Here is a 17,119-nt window from a genome sequence, read left to right as displayed (position 1 = left end):
GGTGATTTGAGAGAAGAGCTACGATATTTTTAGGATAATAAGAGGAAATTTAGGATAATATATTTTACAAACAATCACAAACTGTTTTTCACGAAAGTTAAGTGTATGAAAGCAACTAATACTGAAGACAAATTTATGTACAGAACTTCTTTTCCTTGCCTCTATCTGGGTGGCATTGATTTACAACTCTTTTGATTATTGGGTCCCGCTTTCATTAATTGATCTGCCTAATTGCCCTCCATAAGAGACAAGCGCCATGGATAACGAGATTAACTTATTCCTTTGAGGATTCCATAAAGGCAATCGATCGTTCGATCGTAAAACTTTCATGTTTTTATTTCGAAGCTTCTAACACACTTGGCAGCTTTAAAATCAGTAGTCTTTAGTGAATTCAAAACCTGTGAGCCGAATAAAAACTTTGGAAATATGTTTATCGGTAGATGGTTCTTATTTATTGCAATTGGATTTGCAACACTTGTAGTTTCCAACTGTATGAAAAACGCGGATCATCTCATTTTGCAAGGAACCAGATGTATTTCTCGGTAAATTTATTTGTAAAAATATATTTGAAATTGATTCAGTTTAATGAACAGAATAATAATTAGTTTTTTCTCTAGTTGTCTGCAAAACTACGCTGACGAAATATCTGCAGTAAGTTTGCATTCTAACAACTCAACTAAGGTAAAAGAACATAGGCTACGTTTGTTTTTGTGTCAATCCTAATCATATTTTTTGTGTGCAGTTGAACTCGTACAGATCTTGCGTTTTTGCATCTTCGTCTAAGTGTGCTTCCTGTATACAACCCTGTACGCGCCATTTCGGAACACTACCGATGTGCATGCAGTATTGTGATGGGAACTTAGAGTGTATGTACAGGTGACAAACAATACGATTTAAAAAAAGATTTTCTGGGCAGCAATTGGCTTTAAAATAGTTTTATCGTCAAGTACTGAACAAAAAAATATAACGCATCGATAAAATTGAATATTTTTCAGTTGCCACATTATAAGACTTTTCCCTTTCAGTTGCGCATATTTTAATGACATAAGCGGGATGAAAATGGGTTACTGTTCTGCTCCTGCTGTGATAATGCCAGCAGATACTTTGGTGTCACAATCGTTTGGACACGAAAATACGTCGATTGGTCAATCCTCGTGCACTTCATCATGTGGAGGGGATTACGATTGCAAAAGCAATAGAAAAGTTAGTAACTTATGTTATTTGCCATATGTCGTCCGAATATATGTATTTTTGTTTTTTAAGTGTTGTGTGATGGACTGTCAGCAAACCTGTCAACGACCAATGGTAAGAAAATCGTGGCTCCCAAAGAGATTGGAACGAGACTGCGTTCGAATACGAGAACGCCCCGACCAGCAGACAGCTGTTTTGTATTGGCATCAGAAAAATGCACACGTACGATCTGTTTGCAGTGTTAACATGCGCTAAAAATAAAAATAAAATAGTTGTAAAATAATGACAGATTTATCCACCATGGACAATGTTTTTGGTTCAACAACAATCGCAGTTGTCGAAAGGAATCCCTGAACGGTTTAGAAAATGGCAAACAATTATTCAGGTACATATAGAAAATCATGTTTTTCTTGTGTTTGTTTTTGATTACAAATTACAACACCTCTAGCAATAGAAACCCGGTAGGTACAATCCGGTCGGTACAACTGTTGGCACTAATATAACTTGTGTATACATGCTGATAATTTCTACTCATGCACTAACTAAAATACTCGTGGCCCGAAGTTTTATTTCTATTTTGCAGACTGCAGACAAGAGGTTGACTCTTGTCCATCTACGTCGTGGGTATTGGTACAAATTTCGTGTCGCAGCAGTCAACGTTAACGGCACCAAAGGCTTTTCGGTCCTCCAACAACCATTCAAACTGTCAGCGGGCAAGTGCTGCATTCAATTACAGTTACACCGACGAATCGTGCACTTTGCTTTCAAACGGTTGGAATCAAAGCGCGGTTTGATTTAAAAACTAAGAGGGTCAAGAAAAATTAGCTACAAAAGTTTTGACGGCGTCCTTCTTTGTAACGCTGTACGGTAACATTGGATCATTACAGATAGCAGAACATTTGTTTGACAAAAATAAGTTGGACACTCTTTTTAAATGCTTTATTACAACTGCATGTAATAAAATTTATTGTGCCTTCCAGCACCTCGTCGACCTCCTGGGCCCAGTGATCTTGAACAAGTAAGCATTCGGATTTTAAGTGGTGCAAAATATAATCTGCAACTTCGATGGAAACTACCTAATTACGCGGACAGCGATTTGCCTATCAGAGGTAATATGTGCAAAGTTATAGCTTTTATATGTATGTAGTTCCGGTGATAGACGATTATACATTCGCCAAGGCTTGTGTTTTCATATCATTACATGAAGACTTTTTCAAAAGTCAGTCGCAGGTGACGTAAAAGTGGGTTAAACTTCGCCCTTGGACACATATTTCAGTGGAAGTATTTGCTTGATTGGCGTTGCACCAGTTTCAACAACGATCTATCACTAACCTCATTCATTCGTAAATGTCAACCGTGACGCTCAGAAATTCCTGCATGATCCGTCGACGCAAGTTATTCTATTCATTTTCGCTGCTTGTAAGGCAGCAGATGCGCCGTGATCGCCGCCAAGCAGGAAGTCAATGTCCAACACTTAACGATTACCTGTCTGAGTGATTTTCTTCATTCAGCCCACACAGCAGGGGTTGCTCAGCATCATTTAAACTTTAAGTTAGAAAAAAATGACAGTCGTACACATTCGATATGCATTTATTATTCATTAAAAAACTCGGCTTCTTTCAAGTTGCAAAAGTTTTTAAGCTGAGAAATTTCTAATCCAGCAGAGCTTTTTAAGCTAATGGAGATTTATTTTAATATATGCGGGAAATAACAGTTCAGCAAATTTTGTTGAGCGTTCGTGCTATTCGACGTTTGTCACGGATTGAAATCCAAGCATACCATCATTCTACAAGCTTAGATAAACAAGCTGTTGTGAAATTTTTACAGGATTTCATGTGACATGGCATCAGATTGGCAAAAACGGAAACCACATTCGTCACTCAGTAAAGAGAAGTTTCTACAAAATTGCTCCAAAAATGCGAATATACAAGAGCACTCAATGGACTTTGTGGATTAAGAAATTGCGACTTTTTGCCCGTTACAGCGTCTCTGTAGTGGCATCTAGCGGCTGGAATAATGGTACCTTGTTTAGCACTGCAACAGTCATAACAGGTACGAACGTTTATTAAGTATGGGAACAAAGCAAAAATAAAAATGATCTGTTTTAGTGACATTTCCACATTTAAGACCAAGTGAAGAAATTATCAACTTGAAAATAGAAACGCCGTTTGTTATTCGCGAAAACGTGGTTGATGTAAATGTTTCCTGGCATTTCAGATTCACAGGTAACCTTTTTATATTGACAAGGTTTATTTCAGCAGTGATATTTGAAAAAAGGTGCAACCATATTATGGAATTGCCCCTGTAACTCAACTGAACGCTGAAAGTCATACAACTTACTTGTGTAGAGGCGCCAGAGAGCATAGTCCGATTTATGGTCGAGTGGGAGCGTCGGTCGTGTCTGGATGGCTCAGTTGCTAAGACCACAGAGCAAGACCTCACAAGTGTAAGTGAATTTACTTAGAAATACCCACTGAAATACCCAATATATCACGGTATAAAGCAATTAATCTCGCGCAAGCTTTTTAACGTAGTTACAAGCGACAATCCCATTACGCTCGTGTTTGTTTTTCATTTCAAATTTGTATTTGTTAGGTTTGTTTAATTTTTGTCTCAAATGGACAGGTAACGTCTGAAAGCGTAATGCTCACAATAAGTCTGACTTGACCTCAATGTAGTTCAACCCTTCGTTGTCCATGGCATTCAAGCTTATTATATGTGTTAAAAGATGAGCTGTTAAGTGATTGGTGTGATAAACTTTCTTTCCAAATAGTCATAAACCAGTGATATCATGGTCAAACGTTTTTCAATATAATATATCTTATGATTGTACAGAACACACAGAGCAAAATGTATTCATGGTTTTCGTAACTTATGTGAAACAGGTTCGCTATATGTATTATATTTGTTTCGTAACGCACCTTTTGTCCACAGAATGTTCGATTTTTGTTAAGTGATCTGCAAATGGGATGTAGATATAAAATATCGGTGGAAGCCTGGTATGGTTCACTGCGCAACCAATGGTCTGGAAGATCTGTTGTGTCATTTGCTACTCCAACTTGTGGCGTACTCGAGCCAATACTCGCTATAACACAAAATGACTCGTGTCAAATAGGTGGGTAAATGATATGTCGTGTGCAATCTTTTTGTTTGAAAGAAAATTCTTGGTAGAGCTACTGTCAGCCGCACCTTTAGCTAAATTTTGACAAAGGCGCAAAGAGCTAAATATCATTATCACTTGAGCAGCTAAAATAGGTTGAAAAGTAAGTTTTTAAAAAAAGTGCATTAGAAACAAAGTTTTCAAGTTTTATTAACTTTTAATAATTTTACCTTACTCCAACCCAAATAGCCCTACCCGTCAGCATTTTAGACATATTTCGTTTTAAATAGGAGTTCGTGCTGTTTGCGCCACCTACACCTCTCAAAGGTTTGCTAAATATACGGCTTTTTCTAACTTACGTAATGCCGCATGAAGATGCTCGGGAGACCAGCTTAATTTGGTATCACGCTTCTTACAGGCCTAGTGTACTTTTTAACGTGTGCGTCATGTTACTTTCAACCGGACAATGAAGTAAATGAATTATGGCCAGTTTTATAACATACTATATTTGTGGTTGCAAAACTTAATACTATTCTTTTGCTCCAGGAAAAGTTTCAAGCAAACCTCGGAAAGTTGGACAAACTCAACTCAAGTCCTCATCGTCAACTTTATTAAGTTGGAAGAATCCCGAGTTTGCCGAGATTGCTACTAATCAACAACTACTGGGGTATTTTGTTTATTACACCGTAGGAAAAAAGGAAACAAACATTACTTGGACAACTATTCCCGTCAAAGTAAGAATGTGTTGCTGTTATTTAAACAAGGAAATTTTTTTCTCTGGCATTTTTGTTTTGACAATCAGAACAAAACTGATGAGGATTTAAGCGTTAGAACCTCCCCCCCAAAAAAACTACCCGTACCCGTAAGACGTATTTTAAACAGGGATAATAAATATCAGGTGCATCACTAAATTTAGTGAACGGTGAAGAGTTTGATAAGTTTTTGCAAATAACTTCGGCCACATAAATTATTGTCAAAATCCGTTCTAACCAAATTGTTCTAAAGCAACCACCTATACGATTTTTTAGGCCGTACCGTACTGGAAAATATCAGATGTTGAGGAAAGTTCAAATTACTTTGCGCACATACTTCCTGTGTTTGCAGATCGAAGAAACGGATCAGAGTCCATTATACAATTTCCTTAGAAACATCAGCATATTTATTGTGTTGTTTATTTTGTAACCTGGCATGACCATGACACACAGTCACTATTTTGTTTTCGATATTATAATAAACTTCTGTCAAGTGATGGAATATTAACAACGGTCTTAGAAAGTAATAAGAAACTGATAATAGGCATTTGTGTTTTTGTTTCCTTTTCCTGCTAAAAAGTTTACATATAATCAAACATTGATCTGTTTCATGAAACGAACTGTCAAAATGGCCATGGTACTTTAGTATTAGCTATCTGTACAAATCACGGAAGTTAATCATTTCTTGTAATAGTAATGTAATGGTAACAGTATTGGTATGTGCGAAACAAAACAAGAATTACCCAACACAATTACAATGATTCAAAACGTGTCCAATAAAAAGAATAGAATAATGTTTAACTTTAAAAGTGTTAATTGTTCACAAATTAGAAATTACAAGCTAGCATGGAAAAATTAGAACCAAACGTCTTCTCATAAAACATCCGACAGAGATAAACTTGTAAAACTTTAAACAGTAACGTACACAATGGAAACAGGAAGTTAAAACCGGGTAAAGATTAAAAATCCTGCCTTAAAACGTTAAAAGCCCTTAAAATCGAAGAAGAACAAATGACTTAAATTCTAGACTCACATCGTTGAACGATTTATGTCCAGATATTGCTACTGTACAAGGGTGCAATCACAAGTTTGCAACAATTAGCTAAGTTTGTCGTCTTTCAGACCCTCAGTGTGGGGGATCGCGCGAAGCAATAGGAAACACGGACGTGCTTCAACTAAGTTTTGCGGAGCTCTACGTTATCGTGCTACACGACTAGGCCGTGTTTAAGCATGATTTTGTAGCGCGCAGAAATGATGGGAGTGCAGAGTTACTCAACTACATTGATTCGGTGCGTAAATTACAGGACCATCTTAAAGTTTAATTAAAAACGAAAAAACCTTTGACGAAGGTATTAACAAGACTTATTTTTTCCGAAAAAATACGTTTAGTGGTTCGGTATTTCGTCGCTGAAGATGGTCCTGCTGTAGGGTTGGACAAACCTAATAAACGAATTTTGCTACTGGTATCCAAACAGGGGAAAGAAGAAACTTCGCCGGTAGCGACAAAACATTGTACGCGGGTTAGGAAAATACAAACACCAATTCTGCATTTATGTACAAATGAGCCGAGCCGTTAAAACGGGCAAAGGCGTGAGAGCAACATGGCGGTGATTAGGAATATACGCTGGTTGTTTTTGATATTAAACGAGCCTACATGTAAGGCACGACGGGGTAAGCTTTCGGGCAGCAGCGTGCGGAGATACTTGGTATCTCGAGCGAAAAGCGAATGACCGTATGCGGGGGCATCCGACTAAAAACCATGAAACGGGCACTAAACTGGGACAAGTTTTTTTCATATTTTACAGTATCATGCGACAACAGACGTTGGACCAGCACGTCGTAGGCGCACCAAACGTTGAAAATTAGATTTAGTGTTGCACTTTTACTGGATTTGTTAGCGTGGAAAAAAAACGGTATGGTTACTTCCACAATGGAATCAAGCGAAAATAAATAAGGATTCCGCGAGTATTGCTGCTGCAGCTGCTGCCTAGGGCGCTATGTGCTGGCGATATAACACTGGCGAACAAATATTCGACAAGACTGGTTTGTTTGTTGCCACGGGGAACGCGGAAAATGTCAACGCAACTATTGTGATATAATGCACTAAGTCCATGCCCCAAACGCTAGGGCTGCAAAATTTAAAATCCTGCAAACAATGCGAAAAGTAACGAAAACACAAGATACTGTCATATACACCATAATAAAAGAAACCATCGCACAAGGTACTATTAGAGCCGTAAGATTGTACATTATTATATAGGTCTGAAATATTAACCAGATTAAACGTAGGTTGTTCACTACGTTCAAATAAACAGGAGCACATAACCTTGCAGGCACAATGCAAATTCAGGATGTCGTAACGCCTTGCCGAAAAGAAAAAAAAAAGAAAACATGAAGTCATGGAACCAAAAGCGCCAAAAACAAGGACTTGATCAATGAACATTTTAAAATCATGGAACTTTGCGAGTTGACGTTCGGTCTTCCGAGCCGCCATTGAAGAGCTGTTGGATTACGTATCAGTAAGGCGGTGGAACATCACGATCGCATATAAGCGGTCACACGAAACAAATCAGGATATATACAAGTTATGGAACTGCACACAGGCCGATACTAACTACACAAGGCCGCTGTACACAACAGAATAGGGGTCACAGTACAAAGAGTATAAGCGAAGATAAAGAAAGTGGTTATACCTCAACGCTAACACGATAAAATGTTTTTCGTTAAAATAGCGTGGACATAAACTCGGTAAAACACGATGTGTATAGGTAACCTAGAAAAACGCAGCAAACTGTGCGTTTTTGGCCTCATGGACCTCAGAAATGCAGATACAGCAAAATGCTAAACATGCCCGCTGGGGCTAAAGGTTTGAATTCGCCACAAGGAGCGGCTGAATGAATGTAACCTTAACCGTCGCTTTATCTGATGCAGACAGTGTCGTTATCACAAAACCAAAAATAGCACACTGGATTGTTTGGAATAGAAACTGGACACGAAAATGGGCACCCGGTGAAGGTCAGAAAATTTGCGGTCGCTTTGCACTTCCAATGCTTTCACATGAATCAAAAACACACAACACAGAAGATACTTAGAAGGCCTGTGTTTGATATATTCAGCTACATAGTGCAACAAACAGTGGCTAAATCGCCAGATGAGAAAGGAACTTAAACACGGCTTCAATCATGCGCGGAAAATCAAACAAAAACAACTTGGAACTCGTATCAGGTCGGTCATTTCAGACGCCTTGAGCGTCGGTGAGTGTTGAAGGATAGGAGTGTTGAATCGTTGGAAGAATTCCACCAGAAAGCATCAGACCGGGATGCCCGAGACCGTTGATAGATGACGCGCTGGTGTCAAGCGGGGCAAATGCAGCTAAGGGTTGAGCGTCGAGAAGTGAACCGTCAGACGGGGAAGAAGGTGAGCCTGGCAAGTGATAAAACTTGCATTGGAGTCGTGCACAGCGACCTGCGGGGCATAATTGAATATTACACGTTTAACACAGCTGTATACAAAGTAATAGTTTCACAGGAAAAACATTTTGTCAATATAACTCACCTTGCAAAGCGTTGCGGCACACCGTTACTTTGTCGTCTTTTATTTCAACATAATCTGAAAAACGTGGAAACAATTAACAATCGGCAGTTTCGTATGTCAATGGCTTTGTTTCAGCCAAAAATCAGCGCTATAAAAAATGTGGAGCAAAATGTGCGTTGTCGTATTTCAACCTGTGGAGGAAAGTTTTGTGATTGTTTTTTTAAAATCACCAATTTCAAACATTGCTCGCAAACGCAATTCGCATTCGCGCCGTGCATAGAATTACAAAGAGCACACGAATTACTGAAGAACGATAGTAAAACCTGCAATGATAGAATGTAGTAAATGTTTTAACACAGATGATCGCAATGACAGACGCAAATTATGAGTGCATGAATTTCACAATAACATACATAAACAGACCAGCAGGGTATGTTTGCTTTATGATTTTTGATGCTTTATGTTAAATAGTAGCCACCTGGTGGACAATTCTGCACCATGAATTGTCAAAAAACATACGCCACTGCTGAGATTGCTTATTGCGCTGATCATGCGCACAACACGCGTACGTCACACCACAACCACTCGCCTAATTAAGAAATGCGCAATTAGAAAACACTGTATGTGCCAATGCCGCCGGTGGTTTATGTCGCACACAGTTGGCCGCTTGCATTCGATGGCAGCTGTACCTTCCCGCACATGCACGAAGCGGCAGTACGGCCGCACGCATTTCCCCGATTGAAAATCTCTGCAAACAGTCATCGTGGTGAGGCCACTGGAAGTCTGGTGTTGTTGCTGTTGTTGAGATGGTTGCTGGGACGACGAGGCTGTTTTCACCGAGAATTCGGAGCAAAACTATACGGATGCGGGCAAAACATGGAAAGCGTTGAAGCGTGAGTGTTGGGTTAGTCGGTCAAGTGCCGGCAAGCAAAAGTTGGAATCAAGAATACAGCAAACAGTGCAGCTTTTACGATTTAGACTGCAATCCCTTATACATGACGATATTTCAACGAGACGGAGAGAAAAACAAACCATGTCTATCATACGAAAAAACGTCAAGTTGGGCGCAGATATTATCATTGAAGGTGAAAAGAAACAATGTTTTAAATGTTTCGGATTGTACAAACTGCACTGTTTGAGTAACATGTACAAACAAGAAACATGATTTAATTCAACAACGAAAAAAACAAACAAGCATTGATAAAACAAGACACAACCACAAAAAACAACACAAACACAGTACAGAAACCATTATTTTAATTAAAAATAAAAATTAATATACCTGGCTGCTCTGTCCATTAAGGAAAGCATAAGAAGTTGCGGAGGCGCTGGGGGTGCTTGCACTTGTGGAAGGAAGGTTAAAAGCGGCGAGCTGGGCGCTTTGCGCGGCGGCTGCTGCACTTCCTGGACCAAGTGTTCCTCCTGTATTGCCATAAAGCTGAAGCATGGGAACGCCGGCAGCTAAAAATCGAACTTAGCAAATTAGAAAACTGATTGTAGTGGTATGGCACAACTACACTCTGTAATTCCCACTGTCACAATTTTTCTTTTTTTTGTCGAAAACTTTATTGCAAGCTATGAAAAAAACTAGAAAGTGGCTTTCTAATATACTTCCATAATATATATTTTACGTATATCATATTTACCAATTTACTATACACATAATTTGATCTACACATATGATTGTTTGTGCAAGCAAAAACGAATGGGTCCCCACAAACGGTAAACAAATGTTCCGGTTATGCTTAGATTCTAAGAAAATCTGCACTTTTTGCTATTTTTTGCCATTGCATATCAACTACTCAAGCAAGCTTGTGTATAAAATGTATCAATCGACTACACCGTATCCCATCGCAGGTTATAAACGACAAAATCTTTATCGGGTGAAAACAAAGCGCAAAACACACAAAAAAAATTCCGCAATTTCACGGTTTCGTTTCCGTCAGCGTAATCACTATCTCCATTGTAAACATGGGGCGAAACAAAAGCGAAGCTATCGCTGTGCGTATTACCCGCAAATCAGTGAATAACTCCACTGGGACCAGAGTGATATAGTGTTAAACTCCATCAGAAGATTTAGTGAACGTTTTAACACAAATTTGGGGGTGTAGACCTACGGATAACCACTTGATAGATTTGGCTGATATTTTAAATAACAAACGAGTAACCCAATGTTAAACATTTCAGCACACTAGGGCTTGTATTTCTGGCCTAAAACTAAAACCGATCATTTTGGGGTTTTAGGGGTGAATCCAATAAAAAGTTGGAAAATTCTTTAGAATACCTTACACTGCCCCAACCAACACAGCATGAAACCCCTAGATTATGTACTTTACTCAGTAAAGCCGATTTAAAAATTTACGTTTTGGGAGGCTGTGGGTGAACCACTGGGTCATTTGGAGTCAAACTTCAGGAGGATTAAATTTGGATCAATTGCTAACATTTGTGTAAATTTATAGCACTCTTTCTGGACCAAACGAGCGTTACAATCCAGTGTTTAAAAAAATATGTTTTGGGGGCCTGTGGGTGAACCGCTGGGTCAATCGGGGTTAAACTTCAGGAGGATCAAATTCCGATTAATAACTAACATCTGTCCAAATTTGAAGCACTCTTTCTTGACCAAACGAGCGTTACAAACCAGGGTTGGACAGAAAAAAGAAATACGGACAAAAACAATATGTGCCCCCTTCACGGAAGGGGACCCATATTTAGCTTAAACAGTTAGTTATGAAATATACGCCCCATAGACTGACATACATAAATTTATACGCTATTTAGCAAATATATACGTACCCTGTTGGTAATATGCAGTCGGGTTCGCAGCGGGCAGGGTTTGATGTGGAAGAGTGACAAGACCCTGCAAGGCAGCGTTATTGTAGCTGTAAAGCGCGGCAAGAGTTGCGGCACTCTGTGAACCGCTCGGAGACGGAGCCAAACCAGGAGATGAGCCAAGTCCCGATGCCGACGAAGTGATAATGGATGACTCGAGCGCATGTCTCTTCAACGGAGGCTGACCCAGAGCTGATCCATTGGTCATCTGCAAGCGGGAATGGGATATTTCGGAAAAAAGGTACAAGGTGGGTGGATGACTTGTACAAAGCCCCGTCCTACCGGTCATCCGAAAACTTCATTTGTTTTACGAACCAACCCTCCCAACAACGATCAATCGACAATACACAATATTTAGATTTCGCTAAACCACCAGGCAGCGACGCGGGGCAGTTAGTCACTTTCTAATGTCTGAGCATGCTACCACGATCACCACGTGATGTGATGAAATCATTCATCCGAATAGTATTTGGCCATGCATTGTTAGAGGAACAAGTACGAGGAGCCATGCAAATGGGGGGAAATCGAGCAAAAAATCAAGCCGAAAGAAAAGCCCTAATATATATGGCGATAACTAACATTTTGTCTATGACCTATAACAATATGTTTATTAATTAATAAAAAACGTTTTATTCGATGAAAAAAAGAAGATTACCACGTCTTCCAAGGTTAAAACTCTTTTTGGGGCCTGTGGTCATTGCGGATGGGGATCGCATAGCGGGGCAGGCAATCAGCAAGCAGGGTTGGGTGTAGGGTCAAAGGGAGCAAGAGAAAGTACAAAGAATTGGGGCAAAACAGAGGGGAAAGGGAAATAACACAAAAAATCGCAATTAATCGCCAGAAAAACTAAACATAAAACTTCACAAAAATAGATTACAGATAGGGTTCAGGTTACGATTGCTCACACAATCTTGCACTAGGGTGGGAAGCTAGTAAAGCGTGTATAGGCTGGAAAGCAAAACACCATTCATTCAAGCAATGCAACCAACAGAAACTAATTTCATGTTAAGAAATTACAAAAAATGCAAGGTGACATCTAATGTGTTCGTTTTAACCAAACACTCGTTACTGGGCATGGTAGTAAAGAAATGGTTTTTGATACCGATTCTCAAACTTCATGGAATTGAAAAACATCATTGGACAATTAAATAAACGGCGATTTGGACATAGCTTATTTCTTCATGTCAACCTGGACACCATGCCACAAACCCACAACTTTAAAAACACCATGCATGTTAAAAATTCTCCTACCACCGTTGCTTAGACATTCACCAAATTACAGGTGTATAAATTATGACATTTTACATGTTCAAGCAAAGACTAAATGATTTACACGTCTATGTTAGTAATGTAGTAGAATGCAAAAACTTCAAATTAATAGTTCACACGACTCATTTTTCGATATCATGATACAGAACATGCAATATACAATTGTGCAGTAATGGTGGCAGGTGTGGCAGGGTGGGCGAAACCTACCATGACAGCGGGTTGAGCAGAAGTAGCGAGAGTGCCGTGTGAAAGCGGTGGCAGAAACGCTGCTGCCGGATTCTGTGCTGCCCGGATTTTGGCCTGCAAGTAATTAGAGCAGGAATAAATCGACTGGTCGGCCAATCAAGGGGTGTACTGATTAATCCAGGTGATATAAGTAATTGTTAAATTGATTGCAGATTTACAACTTAACCTTACGAGTTCATTGTTGATTTTGAGAAAAATCGTAGGTGATCGCTAAACATGATTTTACGTCCACCGTGTTAAAATTGTCGCAAAAATTACATACAAAAGTGATGATAAAGATATTTGAAATTAGCGCCTGAAAAGGTATTGAGAATATGAAACAACTGGATCAAGGCAAATCGTAAATGCATGACCGATTAAATCAAGACTGTAATACTGTTTACCGTTTTTTTCTTATTTGCCTTTGTTTGGCAACATTGTGCCAATAAACCAACTGCCTTTCGGTGCAAAATTTTCGTGAGAATACAGTCAAACAAAAGCGTTTTATGTGTTTTGGCTAAAAGCAGTTTCAACAAACATGAAAACGTGCCACAACCGGTTATTTTTCAAACCAAAACAAACGCATTTTTCAAAACGATTTTACACTACAAACCTGTAAGTGAGCTGGTGGGTGAAAGTACTTGCACTTCTCTCTGGTACAACGCCCCTTTATGTAATCCATACAAACCGTCACTGTATTGTCTGTGACGTCAATCATCGATCTGTCCGGTGGGTGGCAGTAGCGACACTCAAATTCGCCACGAGTGCAGTTACCACGCTGGAAGTCGCGACAAACCTGAGAAATAATAAACATTGTCTTTTTAAGCAAGCAATTGTTTGATGCATTAAATACACGACAATATCAAGTGGGGCAAAAAATTCAATGTCCTACTTATTACACACTACATCCCCTAACTTTTTAAACTACGAATAAGAACTGATAGCAACCTCATCACATTTGTCTGTGAATTATAGGACAATAGATCTCAACGCAATATATGGACAAGGCTTATTTGTCAATTAGATTGATTGTATTTTTTTATTAGCAGTTGTATTTAAATATCATGCGATATACTTTGCTAAAACTGCAATCTATGGTGTTTTTCAGTGTACAAGCGTTCCCCAAGATTACGTACCTCCTGCGTTGAAAATAAAAGTTATGTTTTGAGGTAATATTAAAATGAGGCGGTAAGCGCTGTGAAATCAATAAAAATTGCGCACAGTTTTTATTGATAAACGTGCGTCGAAAATGGAACAAGTTGGGTGTCGCCTGTACAACGGAAACTTGCCGTGACGGGGTGAGATAGTTCAGGTGTTGCCGCCAACTCGGGGCAAGAATCTCGCTTGTCACAAGCATTAGGGCGTGCAGCGTGATGACCGATGTTGGCACGTTAGTCGAGGTAAGCGCAACAGACCGGGTCTAAACCCACCACCGCCCTTAACGAGAAACTACCGAGGAACTGGAAACTAGAGACGCTTTAAAAGGCGACGGGAGGTGAAGCGAAAACATCATGGTGTTTAGGAATGCGGCGGCTGGCGAAAGCAAATCACCTTGAGGTTGGGTTTGCGCCCGAAATCGCCGCGGCCAAAACTAACCGACTAGGGAGAGTACTTCACAGAGTGGTAGACAACAGGAAACCCAATCACGCTTTGCACTGTCAAGCTGATGGATTCAAACTGAATTGTTTTGGTTGAGTCATGCGCTAAGGTTATTATCACGTTCGACTCATTTCCACCATAACGAAAACTCAAATAAAGACAGCAATACACCCTTCACCCCCATCAGAAATTTAGGGCAAATCTTAGTTCTAAGGCCATAAACACAGTTACCACAACTGGAAATAATTTGTTGTTTTGGCAAATAGTATATTTCAAAGATTGACCCGTATATAAATGTGTTTAATTTTATTATCAATGAACAAGACATAAGATCACCTAATCTCAAATATTACTCCGCTGTTTCTTACCTCAAGTTTGTCAGCACGTAAAGCTCCAGAGGCTGGAATCATAGCGGCCACTTGAGGCGATACAGGGTGCTGCGCGAGGGCCAACTGGTGGCCAGGTGATGCTGCGATGGGATAATACGTCATGTAATGCTGGTTGATGGACGCCAAGTCTGGTAAATAATGTTTTTATAGTTGGATGAAGACAGTTTCGACGCATCAGTGTCGGAAAAAACAATTATAAAGCAATACAACTTATTGGATGAACGTGCAAAATATGCCTTTAAAACGGGGGAATTTCTAAACTACTGAAACTCATGAAACGTTTACAAAGGAACGTGTAAATTTAGCACCTTTATCAGAGTATTTTTTACACATTTACCGTTTAAAGCACAACAAACAAAATTAAGTGTAGCTGTTTGCAGCAGATGATAAACACAATACCTGAAGGCAACACACTGTAAGCAGCTGTGCCAGCGGATGCAGCGACGTTAGGGCTATACAACGGATTCGTATGCAGGCTGCTGACCATTTGCTGAGCGTTGCCGCCGGTAAGTTGCTGCGCACATCAATAAACACGGGGTCAAATTAGGGCTGAGGGGTGAAAGTCGTTAAGCAAGGCAGGTTAGCGAGCGGACACAAGGAGTGGGTTAGGATTTCGGATGGTGCGTAAAAACATGATGTTTTGTCACACAAACACACACATATTTCTCCGACAGCAAAATCAACAAAATGTCGGTTAGGCGCAGATCAGTACAAACGAAAGAAACTGGAGCAAATTAATTTCGTATCCCGCTGTTGGTGTTGAGCAGCTGCACACAGCAAAGCGTATGAGCTGGTTGGCTGAGGCCTATATAATGGAACATAAAGCCTGCGGTTTTCCAGCGCATGGAAAATGCGTTTGTTGGCAGCTAAGTGCGATACGGTCTGACGTATTTATATGCACCATATGTCAACAGCAGCGAAATCATGAAGCTTCGATAAATCACTTCTCCGCTGTTTTAGGAGCGACTTCAAAGATTTTAAGCAAGCGTGGGATGCAAATTGTATTTCTGATGTAATTATATTGTCTGCGCAATATATCAGTGGCGGTTAAAATGCGATATTGCTTCGCAAATAAAAAATCACATGTTACGAATTAGTTTTATACCGCTTCATACAAACAACTGCGCACACATTTTTTATCATTTTAAACAACAGATACTTTTACAGACCAAAAGAAGTACCAAAAACTAACCTTTTTGGTCAAAAACTCCAAGAAAAATATTTATAGTTTTTTTGGTTGTTGTAAAAAAAACATGGTCGACTGCGTGCAGCCAACTTTTATATATCGCTCATAAATTTTAATTTTTGCAATTAACGAAACACATATAATGAGCGCATTAAAAGGTGGTAGAACCCTACTCAAAACTCACATATCAGGTTAAAAATTAACTAATGACTAAGTCTGAGCCACAAGGGAATGTAGCAAACAGAATGGGTAAGTTGGGAGCGAAAACCGTTGATTGTAAGTCAACAAAATTAGCGGCAAACAATGGCTTGACAGTGAACTGTAGAAACGCCCATGTTTGAACGTAAAATTTATGGTCGGCTATTGACGTCATCGCCTAGCGCATGGAAAGTCGAAAGTCACGTAATACTGATGATTATGTCAATTACCAGTATACAGCTTATTAATTTGCCGGGTGCAACAAAGCATTGGATTAAGCGTAAGGATCCTAACGTTTTTTTACGTGGATTTTTGCCAGCTTCTTAATCAAAATTACAATTTGAATTGCATATATGTACGGGGAAAACATAAAATACAAAACAAATTAGATCAAGCACCATGTTATGTAAAAAACGAACTAAGTTATATTCTTGAAGATAGTTGACTTACAATACAACCAAGTCCATTTTATTGCTCATGGATACTTAGCCGAACTACACTTTTATGCACAATATCAACCACGCATAATCAAATTTATAAAAAGTAGTCTTACCTCGTATCCGATAAGTCCTCCTTGGGGAATAGCAGGCATAACGCTGGGTTGTAAAGGCAACATTTGCTGGAGCATGGCTCGGTTCTGCAGAAGAGTTTGACGCCCGGTGATCTCGAGCTGTTGTTTCAGTTGATAGGTGGGATGCAGATACTTGCAGGACTCGCGGTTGCAGCGACCCTGTATGAACAGCACCAATCCAAGATTGAGTCGCAAAATCGAGCTTTGGAGAGCGGTCAATTAATGATACGATCAGCGAGATTATATTATTGCGCGATGTGAGCGAAAGCCTATGTC

The 17,119-nt window shown here is 39.6% G+C and overlaps 2 protein-coding genes across 5 annotated transcripts in view; one reads left to right on the top strand and one right to left on the bottom strand.

Annotated features, from left to right (window-relative positions):
• The first annotated feature begins 46 nt into the window (after window positions 1–46).
• On the top strand, window positions 47–5,540 carry LOC145228552 (anosmin-1-like). 2 transcript variants are annotated; one of them, XM_080093628.1, is made up of 14 exons: window positions 47–542; window positions 618–681; window positions 743–876; window positions 1,026–1,203; window positions 1,264–1,413; window positions 1,481–1,576; window positions 1,775–1,904; window positions 2,172–2,300; window positions 3,019–3,243; window positions 3,300–3,416; window positions 3,540–3,637; window positions 4,126–4,306; window positions 4,838–5,025; window positions 5,320–5,540. In XM_080093628.1, the coding sequence occupies exons 1-14, from the start codon at window positions 427–429 to the stop codon at window positions 5,434–5,436; spliced, it is 1,923 nt and encodes a 640-aa protein (XP_079949754.1). In that variant the 5' UTR covers window positions 47–426; the 3' UTR covers window positions 5,437–5,540. The 2 variants fall into 2 exon arrangements, with proteins under 2 accessions (XP_079949754.1, XP_079949755.1); XM_080093629.1 differs by lacking the exons at window positions 47–542; window positions 618–681 and having other exon boundaries at window positions 800–866.
• A 173-nt stretch (window positions 5,541–5,713) lies between these two features.
• The window catches only part of LOC145228553 (muscleblind-like protein 1), a 33,262-nt gene continuing 21,856 nt past the window's right edge, over window positions 5,714–17,119 (bottom strand). Inside the window, exons 4-13 of one of the 3 annotated variants that reach the window (XM_080093633.1) lie at window positions 16,826–17,002; window positions 15,288–15,402; window positions 14,868–15,016; window positions 13,514–13,696; window positions 12,883–12,975; window positions 12,062–12,094; window positions 11,371–11,614; window positions 9,860–10,038; window positions 8,599–8,652; window positions 5,714–8,508 (exon numbers count right to left, since the gene is read on the bottom strand). In XM_080093633.1, coding sequence (XP_079949759.1) covers window positions 8,638–8,652; window positions 9,860–10,038; window positions 11,371–11,614; window positions 12,062–12,094; window positions 12,883–12,975; window positions 13,514–13,696; window positions 14,868–15,016; window positions 15,288–15,402; window positions 16,826–17,002 — 1,188 coding nt within the window. In that variant the 3' untranslated portion in view covers window positions 5,714–8,508; window positions 8,599–8,637. The remainder of the gene's footprint in view (window positions 8,509–8,598; window positions 8,653–9,859; window positions 10,039–11,370; window positions 11,615–12,061; window positions 12,095–12,882; window positions 12,976–13,513; window positions 13,697–14,867; window positions 15,017–15,287; window positions 15,403–16,825; window positions 17,003–17,119) is intronic. The other 2 variants (XM_080093630.1, XM_080093632.1) reach the window with 2 other exon arrangements.

Source organism: Phallusia mammillata, chromosome 5 (assembly GCF_965637545.1).
Source record: "Phallusia mammillata chromosome 5, kaPhaMamm4.hap1.1, whole genome shotgun sequence".
NCBI lineage: Eukaryota > Metazoa > Chordata > Ascidiacea > Phlebobranchia > Ascidiidae > Phallusia > Phallusia mammillata.
Note: the sequence above shows the minus strand (reverse complement) of the source record. Positions and strands in the feature narration are given on the sequence as shown.